This window comes from Capra hircus, chromosome 24, assembly GCF_001704415.2.
Source record: "Capra hircus breed San Clemente chromosome 24, ASM170441v1, whole genome shotgun sequence".
Taxonomy (NCBI): Eukaryota; Metazoa; Chordata; class Mammalia; order Artiodactyla; family Bovidae; genus Capra; species Capra hircus.
The window spans coordinates 33,413,229-33,435,268 of NC_030831.1; the positions used below are offsets into that span (position 1 = coordinate 33,413,229).

Consider the following 22,040-nt stretch of genomic DNA (forward strand, 5'->3'; position numbering starts at 1 on the left):
GGTGAGGGTTATATTTACATTATAATGGTAAATGCTGGACATCCCTGGTTTTCGTTAAGATTACATAATATGACCCAAGTTCCATCAGTCATGTGTCATGTCTGCGTTTTGGGACCTAGGCTAGGTACTGTGGGATAACTATCCCCCAAAACAAAGTAGGAATGAACCTTGCATCTTGATCTCCCTGCAGACTGAACACTCAGCCTGCATAGACAAGTCAGAGAGAAGGCAGCTCTTTGGAATGCAGCAGCCGCCACTCACAGGAAGCTGCCGTTGAGCCCGAACCGTGCCTGGCACCTCACTGACACTACTTCATTTATTAACAGCCCTGTGAGGAGATGGTGGTGCACCCATTTGCAGATGATACTGCTGCCGGAATTTAGTCATTTTACCCCGGGGTTCCAGGACTGAGGGTGCTCTCAGGGCCACCTGACTCCAGGGCCCCCGTCCCTTCCTGCCTCCTGTTACACAGCATGGCTGGGCACACACTCTGTAAAAAAACACCTTGGATGGCAGAGTAGAGCCAGCTACAGAAACGAGCAGCTGCGTGCAAAGAAACCAAAGCAGCAAAGTGTGGCAAAGCATAAGCTAGACCTTCCTCTTTCCTTTTCAAGGGCTTCCGTGTCCCTGACATTGACAGCTGATCTGACCCCTGAGCTCAGGGTCAGGTGACCCCACTAAGCTTTGGATGCCCAGATCCTGCAGATGTGGCACGAGGTGTGGCCTCTGACACCGCTGTCTTGTCGCAGGGGACATGCTGCCTACAGCGCGGCCGTCAACATCCTGGACAACGGCACGAGCGTGGGAGCCACATATTTCATGACCTACCACACGGTGCTGCAGACCTCGGCTGACTTCATCGATGCCATGGAGAAGGCCCGCCTCATCGCCAACAACATCACCAGGACCATGAACCAGCAAGGGGGTGATCACCGGGTGTTCCCATACAGGTAAAGTGTACACGAGGGTGTCCTGGGGAGCGGCCCCACGCGCCGGCGCTTCCTTGCTGGGGTTGGCGGGAGGTGGGGGAGTATGGTGCTGACACTTGGCTTTCCTTCTGACCCTGGCTCCATCCTGAGCTTGGGGGAAACCTATCGCTGGATATGGCGTCTGGGCAAGGAGAGCCAGATTGTGCAGCACCTGCCAAAGTCTCAAGGTGGAGCTCACCCTGCAGAACAGCAGCGGGCGCCAGGGGTGGGGGCGCCTGGGAAGTGGCCCTACAGAGAGGGCCCAGCAAGGCAGGGTTCCCGATGCAGATTACTGGAGATGGCGCCTTTGTGGAGGTTTCTTGCTTTCATTTATTAATTTTTTTTCATTATAAAGAAAATATTGGGACTTCTTTGGCGCTCCACTGGTTAAGACTTCACAATTCCATTGCAGGGGTCGTGTGTTTGATTCCAGGCCAGGGAACTAAGATTCCACATGCCAGAGGGGTGTGGCCAAAAAAAATTAAGAAAATATCTTACGAAATACTGAATTTCGACATATAGAAAAGTAGGAGAAACCAGTGATTTCCCCACCAACCCCCAGGGTCTCAGTTCAGGAAATCTTGACCTTTTCCTGACAGAGGGCCAGCTTGTTGTCCTGTGGAAGGAGCTCTCAGAGTAGGTGTCCTGACCTCTAGGAGGAGCTGGTTAACTTTGCCAAAATGGCATTATCTCCTCAGGTCCTGTACAGACCCTGTTTGACTGGGGGTAATCCTCCAGATAGACCAAGGCTTATTTTCCCAAAGTACCATGAAACACTCTTTATAGATGATGCCTGCAAAGCAGAGCAGGGGCTTCCCTGACGGCTCTGCAGGCACAGAAGCCGCCTGCAGCACAGAAGATGCAGGAGACACAGGTTCGATCCCTGGGTCGTGAGGATCCCCTGGAAGAGGGCATGGCAGCCCACTCCAGTATTCTTGCCAAGAAAATCCCATGGACAGAGGAGCCTGGTGGCCTCCAATCCAGGGGGTCACAAAGAGATGTGACTGAACACTCACAGCACAAAGCAGAATGGATTGGGCACGTGAACAAAACCTTGATATAAGATACACGTCTGCGAGGCCCTGCTTTGGGCATCCGTGGTCAGAGGTCCAGCTGAACTGCCAAAGGCGAGTCTTACAAAACCAGGGAGGTTTCCTGTGAGGCCTGCCTCTCAGGGTAGCTTCATTTCGCAGTGACGGCAGGATGAGGGGTAAGGCTTCCCGGAGAGAGAACGAGCAGTAACAGACCCCTCTCCCACTCCCAGCGTGTTCTACGTCTTCTATGAGCAGTACCTGACCATGATTGACGACACCGTCTTCAACCTCGGCGTGTCCCTGGGCGCCATCTTCCTGGTGGCCGTGGGCCTCCTGGGCTGTGAGCTGTGGGCCGCGGGCATCATGTGCGCCACCATCGCCATGATCCTCGTCAACATGTTCGGCGTCATGTGGCTGTGGGGCATCAGCCTGAACGCGGTTTCTCTGGTCAACCTGGTCATGGTGAGTCCTGGGGGAGCGCTCAGCCCTCACTCCCGTGTCACTGATGTGCCTTGTTTCTTGGGGTGAAAGGTCAAGGTCAGCTCTTGCTTTTGGTGCACATGGGCAGTTGGACATGGTCACGTAACGATGACAGTGTGACCTCACGGTCTGGCTGACGTATTCTGCCTGTATTATTCTGAAGGGTGAGTTGTCGAAGTATGTAGCCTGATGACAGCAAGATATTCCATTTCCACTTGGAAAAATTGCCCCTTCTGGATGGAATTTTCTGACCAGGACTTTTTGCGTCTCATGTAGTTGCCAGTTGCTTTTTAAGTGTTAAATATATGCGTATTTGAGTATGAACAGAAGTGTGAACAGAAGCTAGACCCAGTGCATGTGCCCTTCAGATAGAAGAACATGCTTCAGGGGGAGTGGCAGTGAGGAGCCCCTGCTAAAGAGATGACAGCGAGCTGCCTGGGTCGGGGCTGCAAGGACCTTGAGAGGTTTCAGCCGCTTCACCCAGAGAAGGCCGATCTGTGGGAGGAATCTAGAGATTCCACGGGCTTCCCGGGACAGCTGATATGGGTGCCATGGGGGCTTTGTCTTACAAGTAGAAGGGACTCTGCTCGGTGCTCCTTGATGCCCCCCAGGGTACCCTGGTAACCACAGATCCCGGGAAGGGGGTAGCTGCCTTTACCATCTTTAACCGGAGCAGAGCAGCCCTCATGGGAACACTTTATTTCAGAGCTGCGGCATCTCCGTGGAGTTCTGTAGCCACATCACGAGGGCGTTCACGGTGAGCACAAAGGGCAGCCGCGTGGAGCGGGCAGAGGAGGCGCTCTCCCACATGGGCAGCTCTGTAAGTACCGCCGAGTGGGCCACCCGGGCAGCGACTTCACCGTGAAGGGCCCAGTCGGGCAACTGAGAGCTTCTCAGGAGAAGGAACTTCACCATTCAAAATTCTGAAAACAGAATTTGTTATCTCTGACTTAGCGGCAGTACCTCAGGATTACAAGTTTTCAGGCAGTTCAGGAAACTTGAATAGAGCTGTATCTCGCATAGAGCTATAGCCTGGAATTCTTTAGGACTGTTCCCTTTGGTGACTCCTTTGCACAGTCTGGCTGAAGCAGGAAAACAGGTTTCATGTGAGAGCCATTGAAATCCCAGGCCCAGCCATGTGTGTTGAAGAGCAGGCGAGCTGCCGCACTTGGAGCCCAGTGTGGTTTGTGGGTCAGGTTGGCAGAATCTTCTCAGGCTGAACCAGGATACGGGGCTGGACTGTGAACCAGTTCCTTTCCCACCATAGAAAATACTGTTACAGATGAACAATGAGAAGTGTGCAATGGCATGCCTAAAAACATAATGTACATACCTTAATTTAAAACTAATGCTCTTGGAAAAATGGTGCTGATAGCCTTGCTATGGGGTATATGCAAAATGCACAGCTTTTATCCTTATTACACCTTTTTTTTTCAGATTCATAAGCAGCATTTAAACAATTTAGGCAGAGCCAAATGCTGCTTATCAGTAACTCCAAAAGCTGGGGTTCAGTCCCCCATTACTTTGGACCTTGGTGTTTAAGAAATCCCTTTAAGAGGAAGTGTTCAATTATGGTCGGTTGATACAAGTGGTTTCTGAGCCCATCTCTCTTCTCTTAGGTATTCAGTGGAATCACACTAACGAAATTTGGAGGCATTATCGTGTTGGCCTTTGCCAAATCTCAAATTTTCCAGATATTTTACTTCAGGATGTATTTAGCTATGGTCTTACTGGGAGCCAGTCATGGACTAATATTCCTCCCTGTCTTACTCAGTTACATAGGTAAGAGCTTTTTGTTTTTAACCTGGTGGGATGGAGGAAGCCTGATAGAAGGGCGGGTACCTTGAAGCTTTCTTTTGAAGTATTTGAATGTACTTATACCAGTGGTCATTTGATAAATATTTATTCTAAGAGAAAAACTCTGATCCTGAGGCTTCATGGCTAAACCACTTCATTAGAAAACCGGGGCCTGACGTGGTCAGCACTGGGAGTGAGCTTGCATGTCAGAGGCCCAAGGCTCCTCCCCGCTGAGGAGAAGGACCTGAGTTTGGCCACAGCCCGCAGGTGCCCTGCAGCAGCCTTCATTTCCATTCACTTTAAAGCACACGCTGCTCTGCGGTTGGAGTTCTCCTTAGGAGCGTGTTTTACCTCTGTGGCAACCTCAGCTTCTATAAATGACCCGTGGTTGACAGAACAGTACTAATTTGCTTGATTTATAGCTTCGTGATTGAGAAAATGAGGGTTTTTCCCCCCCCTTAAATCTCTGGGGGACAGGAAGTTCTGAAACCATCTTCTTTTCTCAAGAGATGATTCATAAGTTATTTTATCCCTCACAGGACCATCAATAAATAAAGCCAAAAGTCTGACCACGCAGCAGCGATACAGAGGTACAGAGCGAGAACAGCTCCTCAACTTCTAGCTGCCCCCTCACGGACCTGAGACTGTGTCTGCGGGTCGGTTGGTTTACCACTGGACAGCACCACGTCGTCAAGGCTTGGTTGAACCCTGGACGTGAGCAAGCATCAGGCTACTTAACAGCAGCCGCTTTGGCTGGAGCGCTTTTAAACTCAGGAATGCAGACTCTGACTGGAGGCAGTATTACTGAACCTGCAGGCAGCCCCAGGGTGCTGGAGCACCTTTCGGTTCCCCAGGAATGAGGCCTGGTTCTCGGGCAGCCAGAGGGGGCGCTAGGGAGCCTGCGATCTGCTCACTGACACTTCCTAAAGGCCAATCAATGCAATGTTTCTCCTTTTTCAGGAGTAAGCCATCACACAAGTTCTACACCTTATTTTTAGTAACATTTGAGGATGTGGTAGATACATACTTTATTACAACATTTTGTAGTTTAAAGAGCTTTATTAATGCAATAAATTAACTCTGTACACATTATATATATATATATATAAAACTAGCAAGTGACCTCAGAACGTTGTAGGCCTCATTAGAGCTTGGTCTCCGAAAACTTGTTTGAAAAAAGCGACATGTTCCTCACAGTGTTCTTCTGTAAAGGAAAATGCAGATTTAATCCGTTAAGACGAGGCACAAAGGCAGGAAAACAAGGGAATCCTTTGCGGCTCCTAGATATGGATACAGGGTTTTAACTTCTTTTTCAATCATAAAATACTTTGTTTTCCTAAGCTTCTGAGTCATCCTTTCTGTTCACACAGCTCATGCCATCACAGGACTGGCTGGTGACTTGACAACCCCCAGCAACCCCGCTGTCTGCCCTGAGAGACGGTAGAGAAGCAGGGAGATCTGTAAACAATGGAAGCCCTGAAGGAGTCACAGCTTCCCCCATCCTGAGGAAAAGGTGCTTTAGATTTCATAACTTTGGAGATTAGAGTGATTGGCCAATGCATCCTGCCTAAAAATGAACCATTAACAAGCCTCAGGCCATTGACAACCCTCTACAGCCATTTCCGGTCTTGTTCCTGATTCTTCAGAAAGGGCCATTCCAGGCCCAGATGTCAGACAGCTGTGCCCAGATGACACTGTCTCCACCCCATCACTCCGGGAAAGTTCTAGAGCAGAACCCCACTCCATCAGCATCCTGAATCCACTCTCACTACAGTGAACAGTCTAAGGCTTATGTGGCCTGATACAGAATTTTCTTCTTTAAGAATTAGCCCAAGAGTTCTCCAAACCAAAAGCCTTCTTGCCCCACCCCAGCCACCAGTGATCTGGTACTGAATGTGGCTGCCCCACATCTTCCTTGCAGCTGTATTCTCACCTGGTGTGAAACTAGGGTTCCCTCGCAGACGCTGGTTGCGCTGTTCAAAAAACCGGAATATCGTGTAGAAAAGCATGTGGTCTTCAGTCTGCTTTGCAGCATCTAGAAACTTACGCGCAGAGATGTTATCATGGCCACCAATGCCCTGGATGAACCTTAAGGCAGCTAACACTTGGTGTTTGGAAAGGAGAACTTCTACTATTTCATCATTTGCTGTGGAAAGTCGCTAGAAATAAGGTAGAAAGCTGGGTCAGTGCAAGCAGTAGGAACAGCCTTCTGTGTGGTTTGAAACTTGGCTGTATCAGTTACCTTCAGCATATCCAGAGACAGCTGATGGGCAGGAGGATAAAAACTTTCTAGGGAAAGCAGCAGACAAGCCTGAAAGACACACACGTTCAGATTGGATTCATCATATGTTGGAAGATCAGAGTATTTTTTATACTTGTTTTTATTTGGCTATGCCAGGTTACAACATGCCAGCTCTTCCTTGTGGCAAGCAGGGTCTGGTTACTCCACCAGGAATCGAACCTGGGCCCCCTGCATTAGGAACGTGGAGTCTTAGCCACTGGATCCCCAGGGAAGTCCTGCCGGCCAGCACTCACCAAAGGCTTGGAGTCGCTGAGGACGTGGTACTGCAGGAACTGGTGCAGCGTGGAGAAGAGGCTGTGCTGGACGAGTGTCCTGATGACCAGCTCGTGTAGGTAATGCTGAGGCACAGACAGGCATGCCACTCAGCTACAGACCAGAGACGCCGTGTGCCGAGGCCCGCGGCTGCTCTACGTGAAGCTCCCATCACTAAGAGGAGGGGGTCTATGTGCAGGTGAAAGAAGCCAACCCTCATCTGACACTGATCATCCCACTGAAGAACACGGGGTCCTGTGAGGGGGTGACTCACTCTGAGCCAGGTGTGCAGACCCTTGTGGGATATTGAGAGCCACCTCAGTTGACACAGTGATGCTTTTACTCTAATGATTCCCTGTCCCTGGAACGTGGGCCCAGAGAAGTACCTGTACTGTGATCTGAAACTGGTTCAGGGAGCGGATGTACTCCATGAGCACGGCGATCACGAATTTGTGCGGCGTCTCCTGCACAGAGGAGAATGGTTAGATACACACGTGACACCTTGTTCATCTGCCTCCTGGCTTCTGGGGTTCCACTAGGCTGTGCTGTGCTGGACTTGGTCACTTCAGTCATGTCCAACTCTGTGTGACCCCATGGATGGTAGTCCACAGGCTTCTCTGTCCATGGGATTCTCCAGCCAAGAATACTGGAGTGGGTTGCCATGCCCTCCTCCAGGGGATCTTCCTGACCCAGGGATCAAACTCACATCTCTGACATCTCCTGCACTGGCAGGCGGGTTCTTTACCGCTAAGCCACCCTTCCAGACTCTCCCAGGTCTGTGATCATATTTAAGCTTGAGTATTAGGGGCCAAACGATGAGGGTTCATTCAGTCCTCACTGCAAGAGAGCTCAGTTACTCTGACCACATCCTGAGTTCTTTTTCCTCAATTCCCTTCAAGTATGATCACTGCCTTGGGAATTCTAAGCCCAAAGGGGGCTGGCGAGCCTCCCCTACCTTCTTCTCCGTGAACACCGAGAGAACATGGGTGTACATGTCTGACTGGTCGACCACGGCCTGGGTGCGCACCGGCCTCCTGAGCAGCGGGCCACTCCGGCTCTGCCCCGCCTCCATGGCCTGCACACAAACCACAGACAGGATCTCAATCGTCTTCTGGGTAACGGCATGTTTGCAGTCAATCCAAAAAGACCAAATTCCTAGATGCAGTGAGCCTGGGCATGAGCAGACTGTAGCACCTGGACAAACTGCAGTAGAGCTGGAGAGGAGGTTTAGCAGGGCAGAGCTGATCATCCTGAAAACACACGGATGTGTTTTGGATGGAACTAAAAAGCCTAAGATGTAGTTTCATTGAGAATTATTTTTTTAAGCTCTTAAAATAACTCCTTAATATTGTTATTGCAAACAATCTGGCATTTGTTGTCTAATTAAAACGGCTACTCTTTCTTTGTTCTATGAAGCCCAGATCCTACACTGGGTGAAAAATATCTTACAATGAGTATCAATAGAATTTTTTTTTTTTTGGCTGAGCAGTAAGGCTTGTGGGATCTTAGACCAGACACTGAACCCGGGTCCTCAGTGCTGAGAACACAGAGTTCTAACCACTGGGTTGCCAGAGAATTCCCTCAGTAGCTTTTTGAACAGTAAGCAAGGCTCCCCAAATGTCACTGAGCAAGAAAGCCCTGTGAGATCTTGGCGACTTCAACTCACTTTGTAATGCTGACTCTGCAAGGGGGCACCTGTGAACCTGCATTGGCAGAAGCCCGACATGCTCCAGTGGTGGTGTTGGTGGACCACACTCTTGACTCCCACAGGTTTACAAAGTCGGAGCACCGCAGCGTCGGGGCTCACAGAGACTGCCCTCCGAGATCAGACCTGCTGCCGCCTCTGCCTGGAAGACCAGTGCCAAGAACAGGACCACTCCAGAAGGGCTTGGGTCTGAGGACAGGGCCACACAAGGCTGCACACTGCGCCTCAGCCCTGTTATCCCTGAGAAGCTAAAGGGAAGGGGTTCTGGGGGGTTGTTATTGTTTAAAACCACTGGCAGGGGTGGTCCTAGGATGGTGAAGGAATAGGACGGGGAGACCACTGTCTCCCCCACAAATTCATCAAAAGAACATTTCAATGCTGAGTAAATTCCACAATACAACTGCTGAATGCCGGCAGAGGACATTAGGCACCCAGAAAAGCAGCTCGTTGTCTTGGAAAACAGGTAGGAAAAAATACAAAAGACAAAGAGACAAAAGAGGGAGGGAGCTCGTCCTGGGAAGGGAGGCTTAAAAAGAAGTTTCCAAACACCAGGAAACACTCACTGCCGAGTCTGTGGCGAGCCTTGGAAGCACAGAGGGCAACATAACAGGGAGGATAAATAAATAATTAAAACCCACAGATTACGAGCCAACGGTAACTCCCCCAGGGGAGAAGCAGCACAGATGCCTGCATCCGCCACTAGCAAGCGGGGGCTGGGCAGGGAGGCGCAGGCTCCATTGCATTTTAAGGATTGGGCCGAATGCCCCGAGTGTAACCAGAGCGAACTAACTTGGGCTAGCAAACCAGACTGTGGGATAGCTACCACGCGAAAAGCTCTAACGTAAGACTCCACCAGGACGGCGCACAGAACAAAGGACGGAACAGAATTAGCCAGCTGCAGACCATCCCCCTCCGGTGACAGGCAGCCAGAGCCAGAAGGGCCGGAAGGGAGCAATAGCAGCCCCAGAGAGACATTATCTACCAGACTGCAAGCAGGCTTCTTTGCTAACTAAGACTTCCTGGGGTCCTGGACAGTCATCATCCGCCTGAGAGGGGCGCCGGTTGTACACTCAGAAAACTGAGCAGCAGTGACGGGAGAGGCGGTGAGTCACAGCGACCGCGCTCACCAAACACCTGAGCTACGCGGACCTGGGAAGGGCCCAGAACGCAGGCCCAAGCGAGTCTGCGCCTCTGACGACTACCTGACTGCCTAAGCTGAGCGGCTTAGACCTGGGAGGTGCGTGCAGCCCAGGGCGGGTCTCAGATGGTTCGCGTCGGAGCAACCTAGAGCCGGAGCTGTGTGTGCCGCCAGCAGGGGCAGGCCCAGTGTGGCTGAGACACTGAGCACATGCCAGTGTCATTTGTTTGCAGTATCCCTCCCTCCCCACAGCACAACTGAACAAGTGAGCCTAAAAAAAGTGTCCACCACCACCCACTTGTGTCAGGGCGGAAATCGGACACTGAAGAGACCAGCAAACAGAAGAAGCGAAAACAGAGGGAACTGCCTTGGAAGTGACAGGTGCAATACATTAAAACCCTGTTGTTAGTACCGACTACATAGGAAGAGGCCTATAGATCTTGAGAAATATAAGCTGGACCAAGGAACTACCTGAAAATGAACTGACCCCACTCTGCCCGCAACAACACCAGAAAAAGTCCTAGATATATCTTTACTATTTTTATGATCGTTCTTTTTTTTTTAATCTGGTTGTTTTTTCTTCTTTTCTTATTCTTTTTTTTAAACAGTTTTTAATTTTTAAGTCCTCTATTTCTCCTTTAATTTTCATATTTATAACCTATGATTACTTTTTAAAAAGACCCTATTTTTAAAGCAAACTGCATTTTTTTTTCAATAATTCTTGTGACTTTTTTCCTTCTTTTCTTTAATATTGTATTTTTGAAAATCCAATCTCTAGATTTTTAATCTTTGCTTTTTGGTATTTGTTATCAATTTTGTACCTTCAAAATCCCAATCTTCAGTACCCATTTTTACATGAGAGTGAGATTACTGGCTTGACTGCTCTGTCTCCTCCTTTGGACTCTCCTTTATCTCCACCATGTCGCCTCTGTCTCCTCCCTCCCCCTTCTCTTCTCTACCCAACTCTGTGAATCTCTGTGTGTTCCAGATGGTGGAGAACACTTAGAGAACTGATTACTTGCTGGATCTGTCTCTCTCCTTTTCATTCCCCTCTTTTATCCTCCTGGCCACCTCTGTCTACTTCCTCCCTGTCCTCTTCTCTGTATAACTCCGTGAACATCTCTGAGTGGTCCAGACCATGGAGCGCACACAAGGAAGTGATTACTGGCTAGCTTCCTCTCTCTTCTTTTGATTCCACCTCATCGCATTCGGGTCACCTCTAACTCCCCCATCCCTCTTCTCATCTCCATGTAGCTCTGTGAACCTCTCTGGGTGTCCCTCAATGTGGAGAAACTTCTCATCTTTAACCTAGATGTTTTATCAACGGTGTGGTATAGAAGGAGAAGTTTTGAGACTACTGTAAAAATAAAACTGAAAACCACAAGCAGGAGCCTTAAGTCCAATTCCTGAGAACATCAGACAACTCCTGACTCCAGGGAACATTAATCGATAGAAGCCCATCAGACACCTCCATACCTACACTGAAACCAAGCACCACCCAAGGGCCAACAAGTTCCAGAGCAAGACATACCATGCAAATTCTCCAGTAACACAGTAACACATCCCTGAGCTTCAATATACAGGCTGCTCAAAGTTACTCCAAAACCACTGACATCTCATAACACATTACTGGACACTTCATTGCACTCCAGAGAGAAGAAATCCAGCTCCACCCACCAGAACACTGACACAAGCTTCCCCAACCAAGAAACCTTAACAAGCCACTGATACAACCCTACCCACAGCAAGGAAACTCCATAATAAAGAGAACTCCACACACTGCCAGAATTCAGAAAGGCCACCCCAAACGCAGCAATATAAACAAGATGAAGAGACAGAGGAATACCCAGCAGGTAAAGGAACAGGATAAATGCCCACCAAACCAAACAAAAGAGAAGGAGATAGGGAATCTACCTGATAAAGAATTCCGAATAATGATAGTGAAAATGATCCAAAATCTTGAAAACAAAATGAATTCACAGATAAATAGCCTGGAGACAAGGATTGAGAAGATGCAAGAAAGGTTTAACAAGGACGTAGAAGAAATTAAAAAGAGTCAATATATAATGAATAATGCAATAAATGAGATCAGAAACACTCTGGAGGCAACAAATAGTAGAATAATGGAGGCAAAAGATAGGATTAGTGACATAGAAGATAGAATGGTAGAAATAAATGAATCAGAGAGGAAAAAACAAAAATGAATTAAAAGAAATGAGGACAATCTCAGAGAACTCCAGGACAATATGAGACGCTCCAACATTTGAATCATAGGAGTCCCAGAAGAAGAAGACAAAAAGAAAGACCATGAGAAAATCCTTGAGGAGATAATAGTTGAAAACTTTCCTAAAATGGGGAAGGAAATAATCACCCAAGTCCAAGAAACCCAGAGAGTCCCAAACAGGATAAACCCAAGGTGAAACACCCCAAGACACATATTAATCAAATTAACAAATATCAAACACAAAAAACAAATATCAAAAGCAGCAAGGGAAAAACAACAAACAACACACAAGGGGATTCCCATAAGGATAACAGCTGATCTTTCGATAGAAACTCTTTAGGCCAGGAGGGAATGGCAAGACATACTGAAAGTGATGAAAGAAAATAACCTACAGCCCAGATTACTGTACCCAGCAAGGATCTCATTCAAATATGAAGGAGAAATCAAAAGCTTTACAGACAAGCAAAAGCTGACAGAATTCAGCACCATCAAACCAGCTCTGCACAAATGCTAAAGGGTATTCTCTAGACAGGAAACACAAAAAGGGTATATAAACCCAAACCCAAAACAATAAACTAAATGGCAATGGGATCATCCTTATCAATAATTACCTTAAATGTAAATGGGTTGAATGCCCCAATCAAAAGACAAAGACTGGCTGAATGGGTACAAAAATAAGACCCCTGTATATGTTGTCTACAAGAGACCCACCTCAAAACAAGGGACACATACAGACTGAAAGTGAAAGGCTGGAAAAAGATATTCCACACAAATAGAGACCAAAAGAAAGAAGGAGTAGCAATACTCATATCAGGTAAAGCAGACTTTAAAACAAAGGCTGTGAAAAGAGGCAAAGGACACTACATAATGATCAAAGGATCAATGCAAGAGGAAGATATAACAATTATAAATATATATGCACCCAAGATAGGAGCACTGCAATATATACGACAAATGCTAACAAGTATGAGAAGGGAAATGAACAATAACACAATAATAGTGGGAGACTTTAATACCCCACTCACACCTATGGATAGATCAACGAAACAGAAAATTAACAAGGAAACACAAACTTTAAATGATACAATAGACCAGTTAGACCTAATTGATCTCTATAGGACATTTCACCCCAAAACAATGAATTTCACCTTTTTCTCACGTGCTCACGGAACCTTCTCCAGGATAGATCACATCCTGCGCCATAAATCTAGCCTTGATAAAATCAAAAAAATGGAAATCATTCCAAGCATCTTTTCCGACCATAATGCAGTAAGATTAGATCTCAATTACAGGAGAAAAAATTTTAAAATTCCAACATATGAAGGCTGAAAAACACGCTCCTCAGTAACCAACAAATCACAGAAGAAATCAAAAAAGAAATCAAAATATACATAGAAACGAATGAAAATTAAAGCATAACAACCCAATACCTGTGGGACACTATAAAAGCAGTGCTAAGGTGAAAGTTCATAACAATACAGGCATACCTCAAGAAACAAGAAAAAGGTCAAATAAATAACCTACTCTACACCTAAAGAAACTAGAAAAGGAAGAAATGAAGAACCCCAGGGTTAGTAGAAAGAAAGAAATCTTAAAAATCAGGGCAGAAATAAATGCAAAAGAAACAAAAGAGACCATAGCAAAAATCAACAAAGTCAATAAATAAAAGGATTATCAAAGGATAAATAAAACTGACAAACCATTAGCCAGACTCATCAAAAAACAAAGGGAGAAAAATCAAATCAATAAAATTAGAAATGAAAATAGAGAGATCACAACAGACAACACAGAAATACAAAGGATCATAAGAGACTACTCTCAGTAATTATATGCCAATAAAATGGACAACGTGGAAGAAATGGACAAATTCTTAGAAAAGCACAACTTTCCAAAACTGAACCAGGAAGAAATAGAAAATCTTAACAGACCCATCACAAGCACGGAAATTGAAACTCTAATCAGAAATCTTCCAGCAAACAAAAGCCCAGGTCCAGACGGATTCACAGCTGAATTCTACCAAAAATTTAGACAAGAACTAACACCTATCCTACTCAAACTCTTCCAGAAAATTGCAGAGGAAGGGAAACTTCCAAACTCATTCTATAAGGCCACCATCACCCTAATACCAAAACCTGACAAAGATGCCACAAAAAGAGAAAACTACAGGCCAATATCACTGATGAACAGAGATGCAAAAAGCCTTAACAAAATTCTAGTAATCAGAATCCAACAACACATTCAAAAGATCATACATCATGACCAAGTGAGCTTTATCCCAGGGATGCAAGGATTCTTCAATATCCGCAAATCAATCAAGCTAATACACCACATTAACAAATTGAAAAATAAAAGTCATATGATTATCTCAATAGATGCAGAGAAAGCCTTTGACAAAATTCAACATCCATTTATGATAAAAACTCTCCAGAAAGCAGGAATAGAAGGAACATACCTCAACATAATAAAAGCTATATATGACAAACCCACAGCAAACATTATCCTCAATGGTGAAAAACTGAAAGCATTTCCCCTCAAGTCAGGAACAAGACAAGGGTGTCCACTTTAACCACTACTATTCAACATAGTTCTGGAAGTTTTGGCCACAGCAATCAGAGCAGAAAAAGAAATAAGAGGAATCCAAACTGGAAAAGAAGTAAAACTCTCACTCTTTGCAGATGACATGATCCTCTACATAGAAAACCCTAAAGACTCCACCAGAAAACTACTAGAGCTAATCAATGAATATAGTAGAGTTGCAGGATATAAAATCAACACACAGAAATCCCTTGCATTCCTATACGCTAATGAGAAAGTAGAAAAGGAAATTAAAGAAACAATTCCACTCACCATTACAACGAAAAGAATAAAATACTTAGGAATATATCTGCCTAAAGAAACAAAAGACCTATATATAGAAAACTATAAAACACTGGTGAAAGAAATCAAAGAGGACACTAATAGATGGAGAAATATACCATGTTCAAGGATCAGAAGAATCAATATAGTGAAAATGAGTACATTACCCAAAGCAATCTACAGATTCAATACAATCCCTATCAAGCTACCAGCGGTATGTTTTAACAGAGCTAGAACAAATAATTTCACAATTTGTATGGAAATATAAAAAAACCTCGAATAGCCAAAGCAATCTTGAGAAAGAAGAATGGAACTGGAGGAATCAACCTGCCTGACTTCAGGCTCTACGACAAAGCCACAGTCAAGACAGTATGGTACTGGCACAATATATATTTCTGTGAAATATAGAAATATAGATCAATGGAACAAAATAGAAAGCCCAGAGATGAATCCACACACCTATGGACACCTTATCTTCGACCAAGGAGGCAAGAATATACAATGATTATAGACAATCTCTTTAACAAGTGGTGCTGGGAAAACTGGTCAACCACTTGTAAAAGAATGAAACTAGAACACTTTCTAACACCATACAAAAATAAACTCAAAATGGATTAAAGATCTAAACGTAAGACCAGAAACTATAAAACTCCTAGAGGAGAACACAGGCAAAACACTCTCCGACATAAATCACAGCAGGATCCTCTATGACCCACCTTCCAGAATACTGGAAATAAAAGCAAAAATAAACAAATGGGACCTAATCATAATTAAAAGCTTCTGCACAACAAAGGAAACTATAAGAAGGGTGAAAAGGTAGCCTTTGGAATGGGAGAAAATAATAGCAAATGAAGCAACTGACAAACAACTAATCTCAAAAATATACAGCCAACTCCTGCAGCTCAATTCCAGAAAAATAAACGACCCAATCAAAAAATGGGCCAAAGAACTAAATAGACATTTCTCCAAAGAAGACATACAGATGGCTAACAAACACATGAAAAGATGCTCAACATCACTCATTATCAGAGAAATGCAAATCAAGACCACAATGAGGTACCACTTTACACCAGTCAGAATGGCTGTGATCCAAGTCTACAAGCAATAAATGCTGGAGAGGGTGAGGAGAAAAGGGAACCCTCTTATACTGTTGGTGGGAATGCAAACTAGTACAGCCACTATGGAGAACGTTGTGGAGATTCCTTAAAAAACTGGAAATAGAACTGCCTTATGACCTAGCAATCATACTGCTGGGCATACAAACTAAGGAAACCAGAATTGAAAGAGACACATGTACCCCAATGTTCATCGCAGCACTGTTTATAATAGCCAGGACATGGAAGCAACCTAGATGTCCATCAGCAGATGAATGGATAAGAAAGCTGTGGTACCTATACACAATGGAGTATTGCTCAGCCATTAAAAAGAATACATTTGAATCAGTAACTGGAGCCGATTATACAGAGGGAAGTAAGCCAGAAAGAAAAACACCAATACAGTATACTAACACATATATATGGAATTTAGAAAGATGGTAACGATAACCCTGTATGTGAGACAGCAAAAGAGACACAGAAGTATAGAACAGACTTTTGGACTCTGCGGGAGGGAGACAGTGGGATGATTTGGGAGAATGACATTGAAACATGTATAATATCATGTAAGAAACAAATCTCCAGTCTGGTTTCAATGCAGGATACAGGATGCTTGGGGCTAGTGCACTGGGATGACCTAAAGAGATGGTATGGGGAGGGAGGTGGGGGGGGGGTTCAGGATTGGAAACTCATGTACACCCATGGCGGATTCATGTTGATGTATGGCAAAACCAATATAGTATTATAAAGTAAAATAAAGTAAAAATTTAAAAAATAAAAAATAAAACTACTGCCATTTTTAGCCTTCAGACTACTCAGGTTCATGAAGGCAAATAATTCATTCCACTTGTCCTGAACTTCCTTCTAGCTTCAGAAGACACACTTATGAAACAGTATAGCAGACCCTGAGAAGCCTACCCTTCACAACAGACACTCGACACTTTTTGTTTGTTTGTTTTTTTTGGCTGCAAGGGGCATGCGAGATCTTAAGTCCCCAGACCAGTTCCCCAACTGGTCCCACACCACGCCCCTAGCAGTGGAAGTGCTGGGAGCGTGGAGTCTTCACCACTGGACCACCAGGGAAGTCCAACAAACACCTGAACCTACTCCAGGAAAAGCGCAGTGCTAATACTGAATCATCAGGATCCTAAAAGGAGCTTGACTGAATGACAGGGTAAGTCTTATTTTTATAGCTTTTCCATCCTAAAACAAAAGAAAGATGTGGCAAAATGATTTACATACCGATTCACCAAAGTCTAGACTCTGGCTTGGCAGAAAGACATAAAATAATGCAACCTGAGACTGATTTTCTCATCTGTTACATAAAGGGAGACCAAGGATCTACACATGTGTAAGACCAAACATAGATTAAAAACAACAAATGAAGAGGAAGCCATTAAGTGACAGTCAGCCTCTGAGCTCAGGGGACACGGGACTCTAAGTTTACGCTCCCTGTAAACATCCACCATGCCCTCTGGCACAGGGCAAACATCAGTGTTATCAATCTATGAGAATCATCTTATAATTACGTTGAAAATATACCCAGGGTGGGGTGGGGTGGAGTGTCCCACCTTGTATGTAAGGTGTACATGCAACTTACCATTGTGTAACTCTGCTCAGCGTCCAGGTACTTCTTATACTCCTGGTTGAGTTTGTCAAAGACAGTGGCTATCACGGGCAATGTCGCTCTGTCTGACTCTGTCAACACTGGAAAGAATCAAGGTTCACAGCAGTCAGCCAACACGCTAGAAGAGAAAGGACTCGTCTCTGAGGGTCACCAGGACACATGACACAGTTTAGGGGCTGGGGGCCCTGAGGGCGGTCACCAGCCCTTGCTGGATACTAACACAGGGCGTCAGGAGAGTCTCAGAGTATTAACAGACACAATGTCGTAAGCGACTTGGACTCAGGAAAAGGTTTCTTTTCCAGCTGGGGAGGGCAGCCTCTACCCTGTGTGTGCCCAGGTTTAGGTCTGTTTTTTAGTCTCTCCTACCCAAGAAATGTCTTGCAGGAATAAATCATTTTTATACCAAGCAGCCTTTCCAGGGGGTTAAATGATGCCCCCGTCACTGAGCCCACAGGCTGCAGACAGAAGAGTGTGGCCCGTCTCACGGTGGGTGTGCAGGCCGTGTCAGCAATCAGACAGAGAGGCTGAAGCCGCCCCACCCCTACTCACTCTGCGAGCACACAGACAGGATGACCATCTTGCACTCCTTCCTCTGCAGGAGGAAGTCCATGAGCCTGCCTTTATCCGGCAAGAGGTTCACTATGGGCTGCAGTTTCACCTGGAGGTTCCAGAGGTAACCTGTGGAGAGGCGGCACGCTGAACCCTGGCTGCAAACCAGAGCAGCGGCCCCAGAGCTGCTTGCCTTCACCTTCCTGGCAGCCAGGGTCCGGGGGTGGCGGGGGAGGTGATGCTGCAGAGCTGAGCCAGGGGCTGTGCTCACAACACAGCCCAGGCTGCGACGCTCAGGACACCCATACCACAGTGGGGCTGCAGCCAACGACCTCTGCATGTTGGCCGATTCCTCACAGAGGAACCCTCCCTGCACACGCCTGGAGCATCCACTGAATATAGGCACCTCCTCCCATTCAGCGCTGATGGGAGAGCAGGTGGCAGCCCAGGCACAGACTCTGGTCCTGGGCTCCTCTTCTGCTCTGACTTGTTAGACAAAGGCAATTCCTGAAGCTCCCAAAGGAGCCCTGGAACCCACCATCCTCCCAGCCCTGGACAACCCCTGTCCTCGAACCTCCCAACAGCCTCACTGCTGGGCAGTGGGCACAGTCCTTCTCAATGGGGCTCTGGGAGAGAATTAAAGGCTTCACTGCAAATGTCCGAGTCAGCCCTTTCTCCCCAGGGCCGGCACCGAGCTGGTACCCTCGGGACAGACAGGAGACCCTCCACAAGCTCGTCTTTCTAACAGGACAACCCCACCCGCACCCCAGACCCACCTTGACTCGCGCTGATGATGATGTCGGGCTGGAAGACGATCCACGATGAAGAATCCACACGTTATAGGAAACACTACCCCAGGAGAGGAGGACAGGAGGCAACCCAGGTCCCATGAGCATCCTTCCCACCCCTCACTGAGGCCCCCATGGAGGCCCAGCCCTCGATGAGAGGGAAACCCCACGGGTGACTTTCATGATGCGATTCACCAGACCCGGGGTCTTGGACCACCCTTAGACCCCTGTGTAAGGAGAAGTGACAGCTTCCCTCCCCGGCGCGGCCAAGGCCTTTGGAAAAGATACAGAGTTTACATGGGACGGGGGACTGGCTGGTCACAGGAGCTGGACCTACAAACAGAGAAGACACGTGTGTAAGGGCTAAGTAACCCAACCAGAAAGTGCTACCAGTACAACACTTAATGCTTTCTAAAGGCTTCAGTGCTTGTTCATTTGAACAGTTAAGTAAGGAGGAAGTGAGTTGGCACGTCCCACTGATAACACCAATCAGAAGGAAGAGGGAAGTCGAGAACAATCCATGAAGAAGTCTTAAAGGAAGAAGTCTTGAAAGAAGCGGAAAACAGGTTGAAGTTTCTTTCACAGCGCGGTCTTGCTGCTTTACACACGTGCGCAAGAAAGAACTGAAAAAGTCACCTGGGTGATCTCAGATTGGAAGATAGGTTTTAATCAGCTGGTTAGAAAAGATGCTAATTTTGCACAGACTCCAACCCCCCACCACCCCCCTACCCCATTAGAGGATGGGGCTGGAATGTTTAGAGTTGTTCTTGCTCCAATTACCAGCATTTTTTTCATGCTGAGTAAGCAGTCGCAGATACTAGCCATTCATCTGACACCATCTACTCTAAGTGCTGACATCTTTCAACTACCCTGGGAAAAGGAAGAAGCTGGAAAGAACAGAGAAGGCTGAGACCTAATCAGATGTGAGAACTACAGCCGACCCTCAAGGCGGGTGTGAACTCCATGGGCCCACTTACACAGAGGTATTTCTCAACAATAGAAACCACAGGACTGCACAGCCTGTGGGTGGCTGAGTCTGCCCGTGCAGACCGATGGGTATGGAGGGCTGACCATCAGTTATATGCAGATTAACCCTCACTGTTCAAGGGTCAACTGTAGCTTGTTCTCAAACTCTGCTCAGCTGGCTGATCCTGCAAGTCCCAGCGTGCAGACGCGAGGCAGTGCTCTGGCTAAGCTGTCAGCGAGAACCTGACCTGATTCTTCTCGTGACAGGTACTCGGACATCATGTCAGTGGGTTAGGCCAACCCAAAGCTATCTGACAAGGGTTCCTTTAAGAAAACACTCCTCCCGGAGTTCCACATGTGCACTTGTGACTCTGGTTTATACGTGGCAACTACAACCAACCTGCTCCAGACTCCCATCTCCTTGAAAACGAACGTGGTTTGAGTTCTCCCCTGAAGTCAGTCACACTGAGGAAAACCAAAAGGAACGAAATGGCTTTTCCCCCTTTCTGACATCCTGACCTTCTCTCTCCTCTGACTTCTCACTGCCACCTCTTCCAGTCGGAGGATGGGTTCAGAATAACCTCACAACTACAGCCTTAACACTTCCCATGACCACCAGTCAAGGGAAGACAAGAGTTGTTGTCAACAACAGTCGTTGTCATCACAGTCACACAGAACTTAAGAACAATAAGGAGAAGTGATCCCAGGATAAATAACAGCCATAAATAGCCAAACTTAACCGCAGGGTTACCGAGCAGAGACAAACAGAAATGTCAACATCTTACTCAACATTAAAAACTCTTTGAGCTTCAATGGGTAATCACAATGCTCCATTGTAAAGCTCAGAGAAAAGAATCATTCTGTTTTCTTCAAAGGGAGATTCATGTCACTTATAAAACGTTTTTCAGGAGAACACAATGTAACTTATAGACTCAGTAGTGTTAGTCGCTCAGTCGTGACAGACTCTGAGACCCCAAAGACTGTCTGTCGCCTGCCAGGCTCCTCTGTCCATGGAACTCTCCAGGCAAGAATACTGGAGTGGGTGCCATTTTCTTCTCCAGGGGATGTTCCCAATCCAGAGACTGAATTCGCATCTCCTGCGTTGCAGGCAGATTCTTTATTATCTGAGCCACCAGGGAAGCCCAAGATTCAGTAGTGACGTTAGAAAAAACAGACAGAAGCAGCCCTGGGAAAGTGAACAGATGTGGGAAGCCCTGGACCTGCTCCCCCTTCCACCCACACACGGCCACTCCCTCGTACCTGCTGCGGGGATCTGATAGGGCTGGATGGATCGAGCTGGGAGCACCGGGTGATGCAGAGTAACAGAGCCGTCGAATTCCCCCCTCAGCCTGATATCAAATATCACCGACGTCTGGCGGGCAGAAAGACAACCGCGTGGTATCAGCCCAACAGACCGCAGCTCCACCCGCCCTCTCGGGACCTCACGTCTTCTGTTCAGATCCGCTGAAGGAGCCTCGTGTCTGCGATCGACCCCTGCATGCTGGTGCCTATCTGAGGAGGCCTCTGCTGCGACATCACAGCTCTCTGCCAGCTCTCACATGGATCCCCACGTCTATGACTCGCTGCCTCTGAAGGGCTCCAGTGATGCGAACACAGCCTTTTCACTTCAACTTGCAACATCTTCATTAGTTAACCACACGGGTGTCACCAGCCTCCAGGAGGGAAGCGGCTTGTCTCCTACTGGACACCCAGCTGACAGGCATTCTAGTTCTTTCTCTGGAGCCACATGGCCTCAAAACCACCACCATTTACACTCACAAAGGGGCTCCGGTGCTAGCGCAACACAGTGGCTCGGCAGGAGTTCCTGGCTCAGGTGACTCAACCAAATGACTATTCCCAAGTTTGATCTCATGTGTGTTATTTTCTGAAACAGTATTTAATTCTCCTAATCAACTGATAGGGTTTTCCTAAACCATCTAGAAGACCAAACCCATTTCTACCTGGAAGACCAGGATTTTGAGCATAAAGAGCACGTTCTAGTCTTTTGCAGAATGTTTTGTCATTTTCACAGCTCCTTGGAGCGGGACATGCCCCTACGCTCATACCTCTGTGTCCTGATGATGAACCACGACCAGGTTGTCCACCACGTTTAGGGCAAACTTCCCCGTCCGGTTTAACTTCAATATGTGCATCTTTTTACAGGCACCTTCTCTGTAAGACAAGAGAAAGGTCACAAAATAGATCAACAAGCTGTGGTTCGTATCTTAAAACTGGAGAAGAGGGAAGACAGCGTTAAGCG

At 46.8% G+C, this 22,040-nt stretch overlaps 2 protein-coding genes and 1 long non-coding RNA gene across 3 annotated transcripts in view; 2 read left to right on the forward strand and 1 right to left on the reverse strand.

Moving 5' to 3' along the window:
• The window catches only part of NPC1 (NPC intracellular cholesterol transporter 1), a 43,867-nt gene extending 38,248 nt beyond the window's left edge, over nt 1-5,619 (forward strand). The window contains 5 exon segments of the mRNA XM_018039477.1: nt 750-950; nt 2,233-2,464; nt 3,189-3,302; nt 4,102-4,264; nt 4,819-5,619. Coding sequence (XP_017894966.1) covers nt 750-950; nt 2,233-2,464; nt 3,189-3,302; nt 4,102-4,264; nt 4,819-4,901 — 793 coding nt within the window. The 3' untranslated portion in view covers nt 4,902-5,619.
• The window catches only part of C24H18orf8 (chromosome 24 C18orf8 homolog), a 29,164-nt gene continuing 12,442 nt past the window's right edge, over nt 5,319-22,040 (reverse strand). The window contains exons 9-20 of the mRNA XM_018039478.1: nt 21,847-21,952; nt 21,041-21,152; nt 19,103-19,147; nt 18,803-18,856; nt 18,027-18,155; nt 17,451-17,557; nt 7,789-7,908; nt 7,220-7,297; nt 6,815-6,919; nt 6,522-6,590; nt 6,213-6,438; nt 5,319-5,483 (exon numbers count right to left, since the gene is read on the reverse strand). Of these exons, the coding sequence (XP_017894967.1) occupies nt 5,404-5,483; nt 6,213-6,438; nt 6,522-6,590; nt 6,815-6,919; nt 7,220-7,297; nt 7,789-7,908; nt 17,451-17,557; nt 18,027-18,155; nt 18,803-18,856; nt 19,103-19,147; nt 21,041-21,152; nt 21,847-21,952 (1,231 nt within the window). The 3' untranslated portion in view covers nt 5,319-5,403. The remainder of the gene's footprint in view (nt 5,484-6,212; nt 6,439-6,521; nt 6,591-6,814; nt 6,920-7,219; nt 7,298-7,788; nt 7,909-17,450; nt 17,558-18,026; nt 18,156-18,802; nt 18,857-19,102; nt 19,148-21,040; nt 21,153-21,846; nt 21,953-22,040) is intronic.
• On the forward strand, nt 11,510-22,037 carry LOC108633789. The gene is made up of 3 exons (XR_001917158.1): nt 11,510-11,529; nt 16,823-17,024; nt 21,944-22,037. It is a non-coding gene; the product is annotated as an uncharacterized LOC108633789 (long non-coding RNA).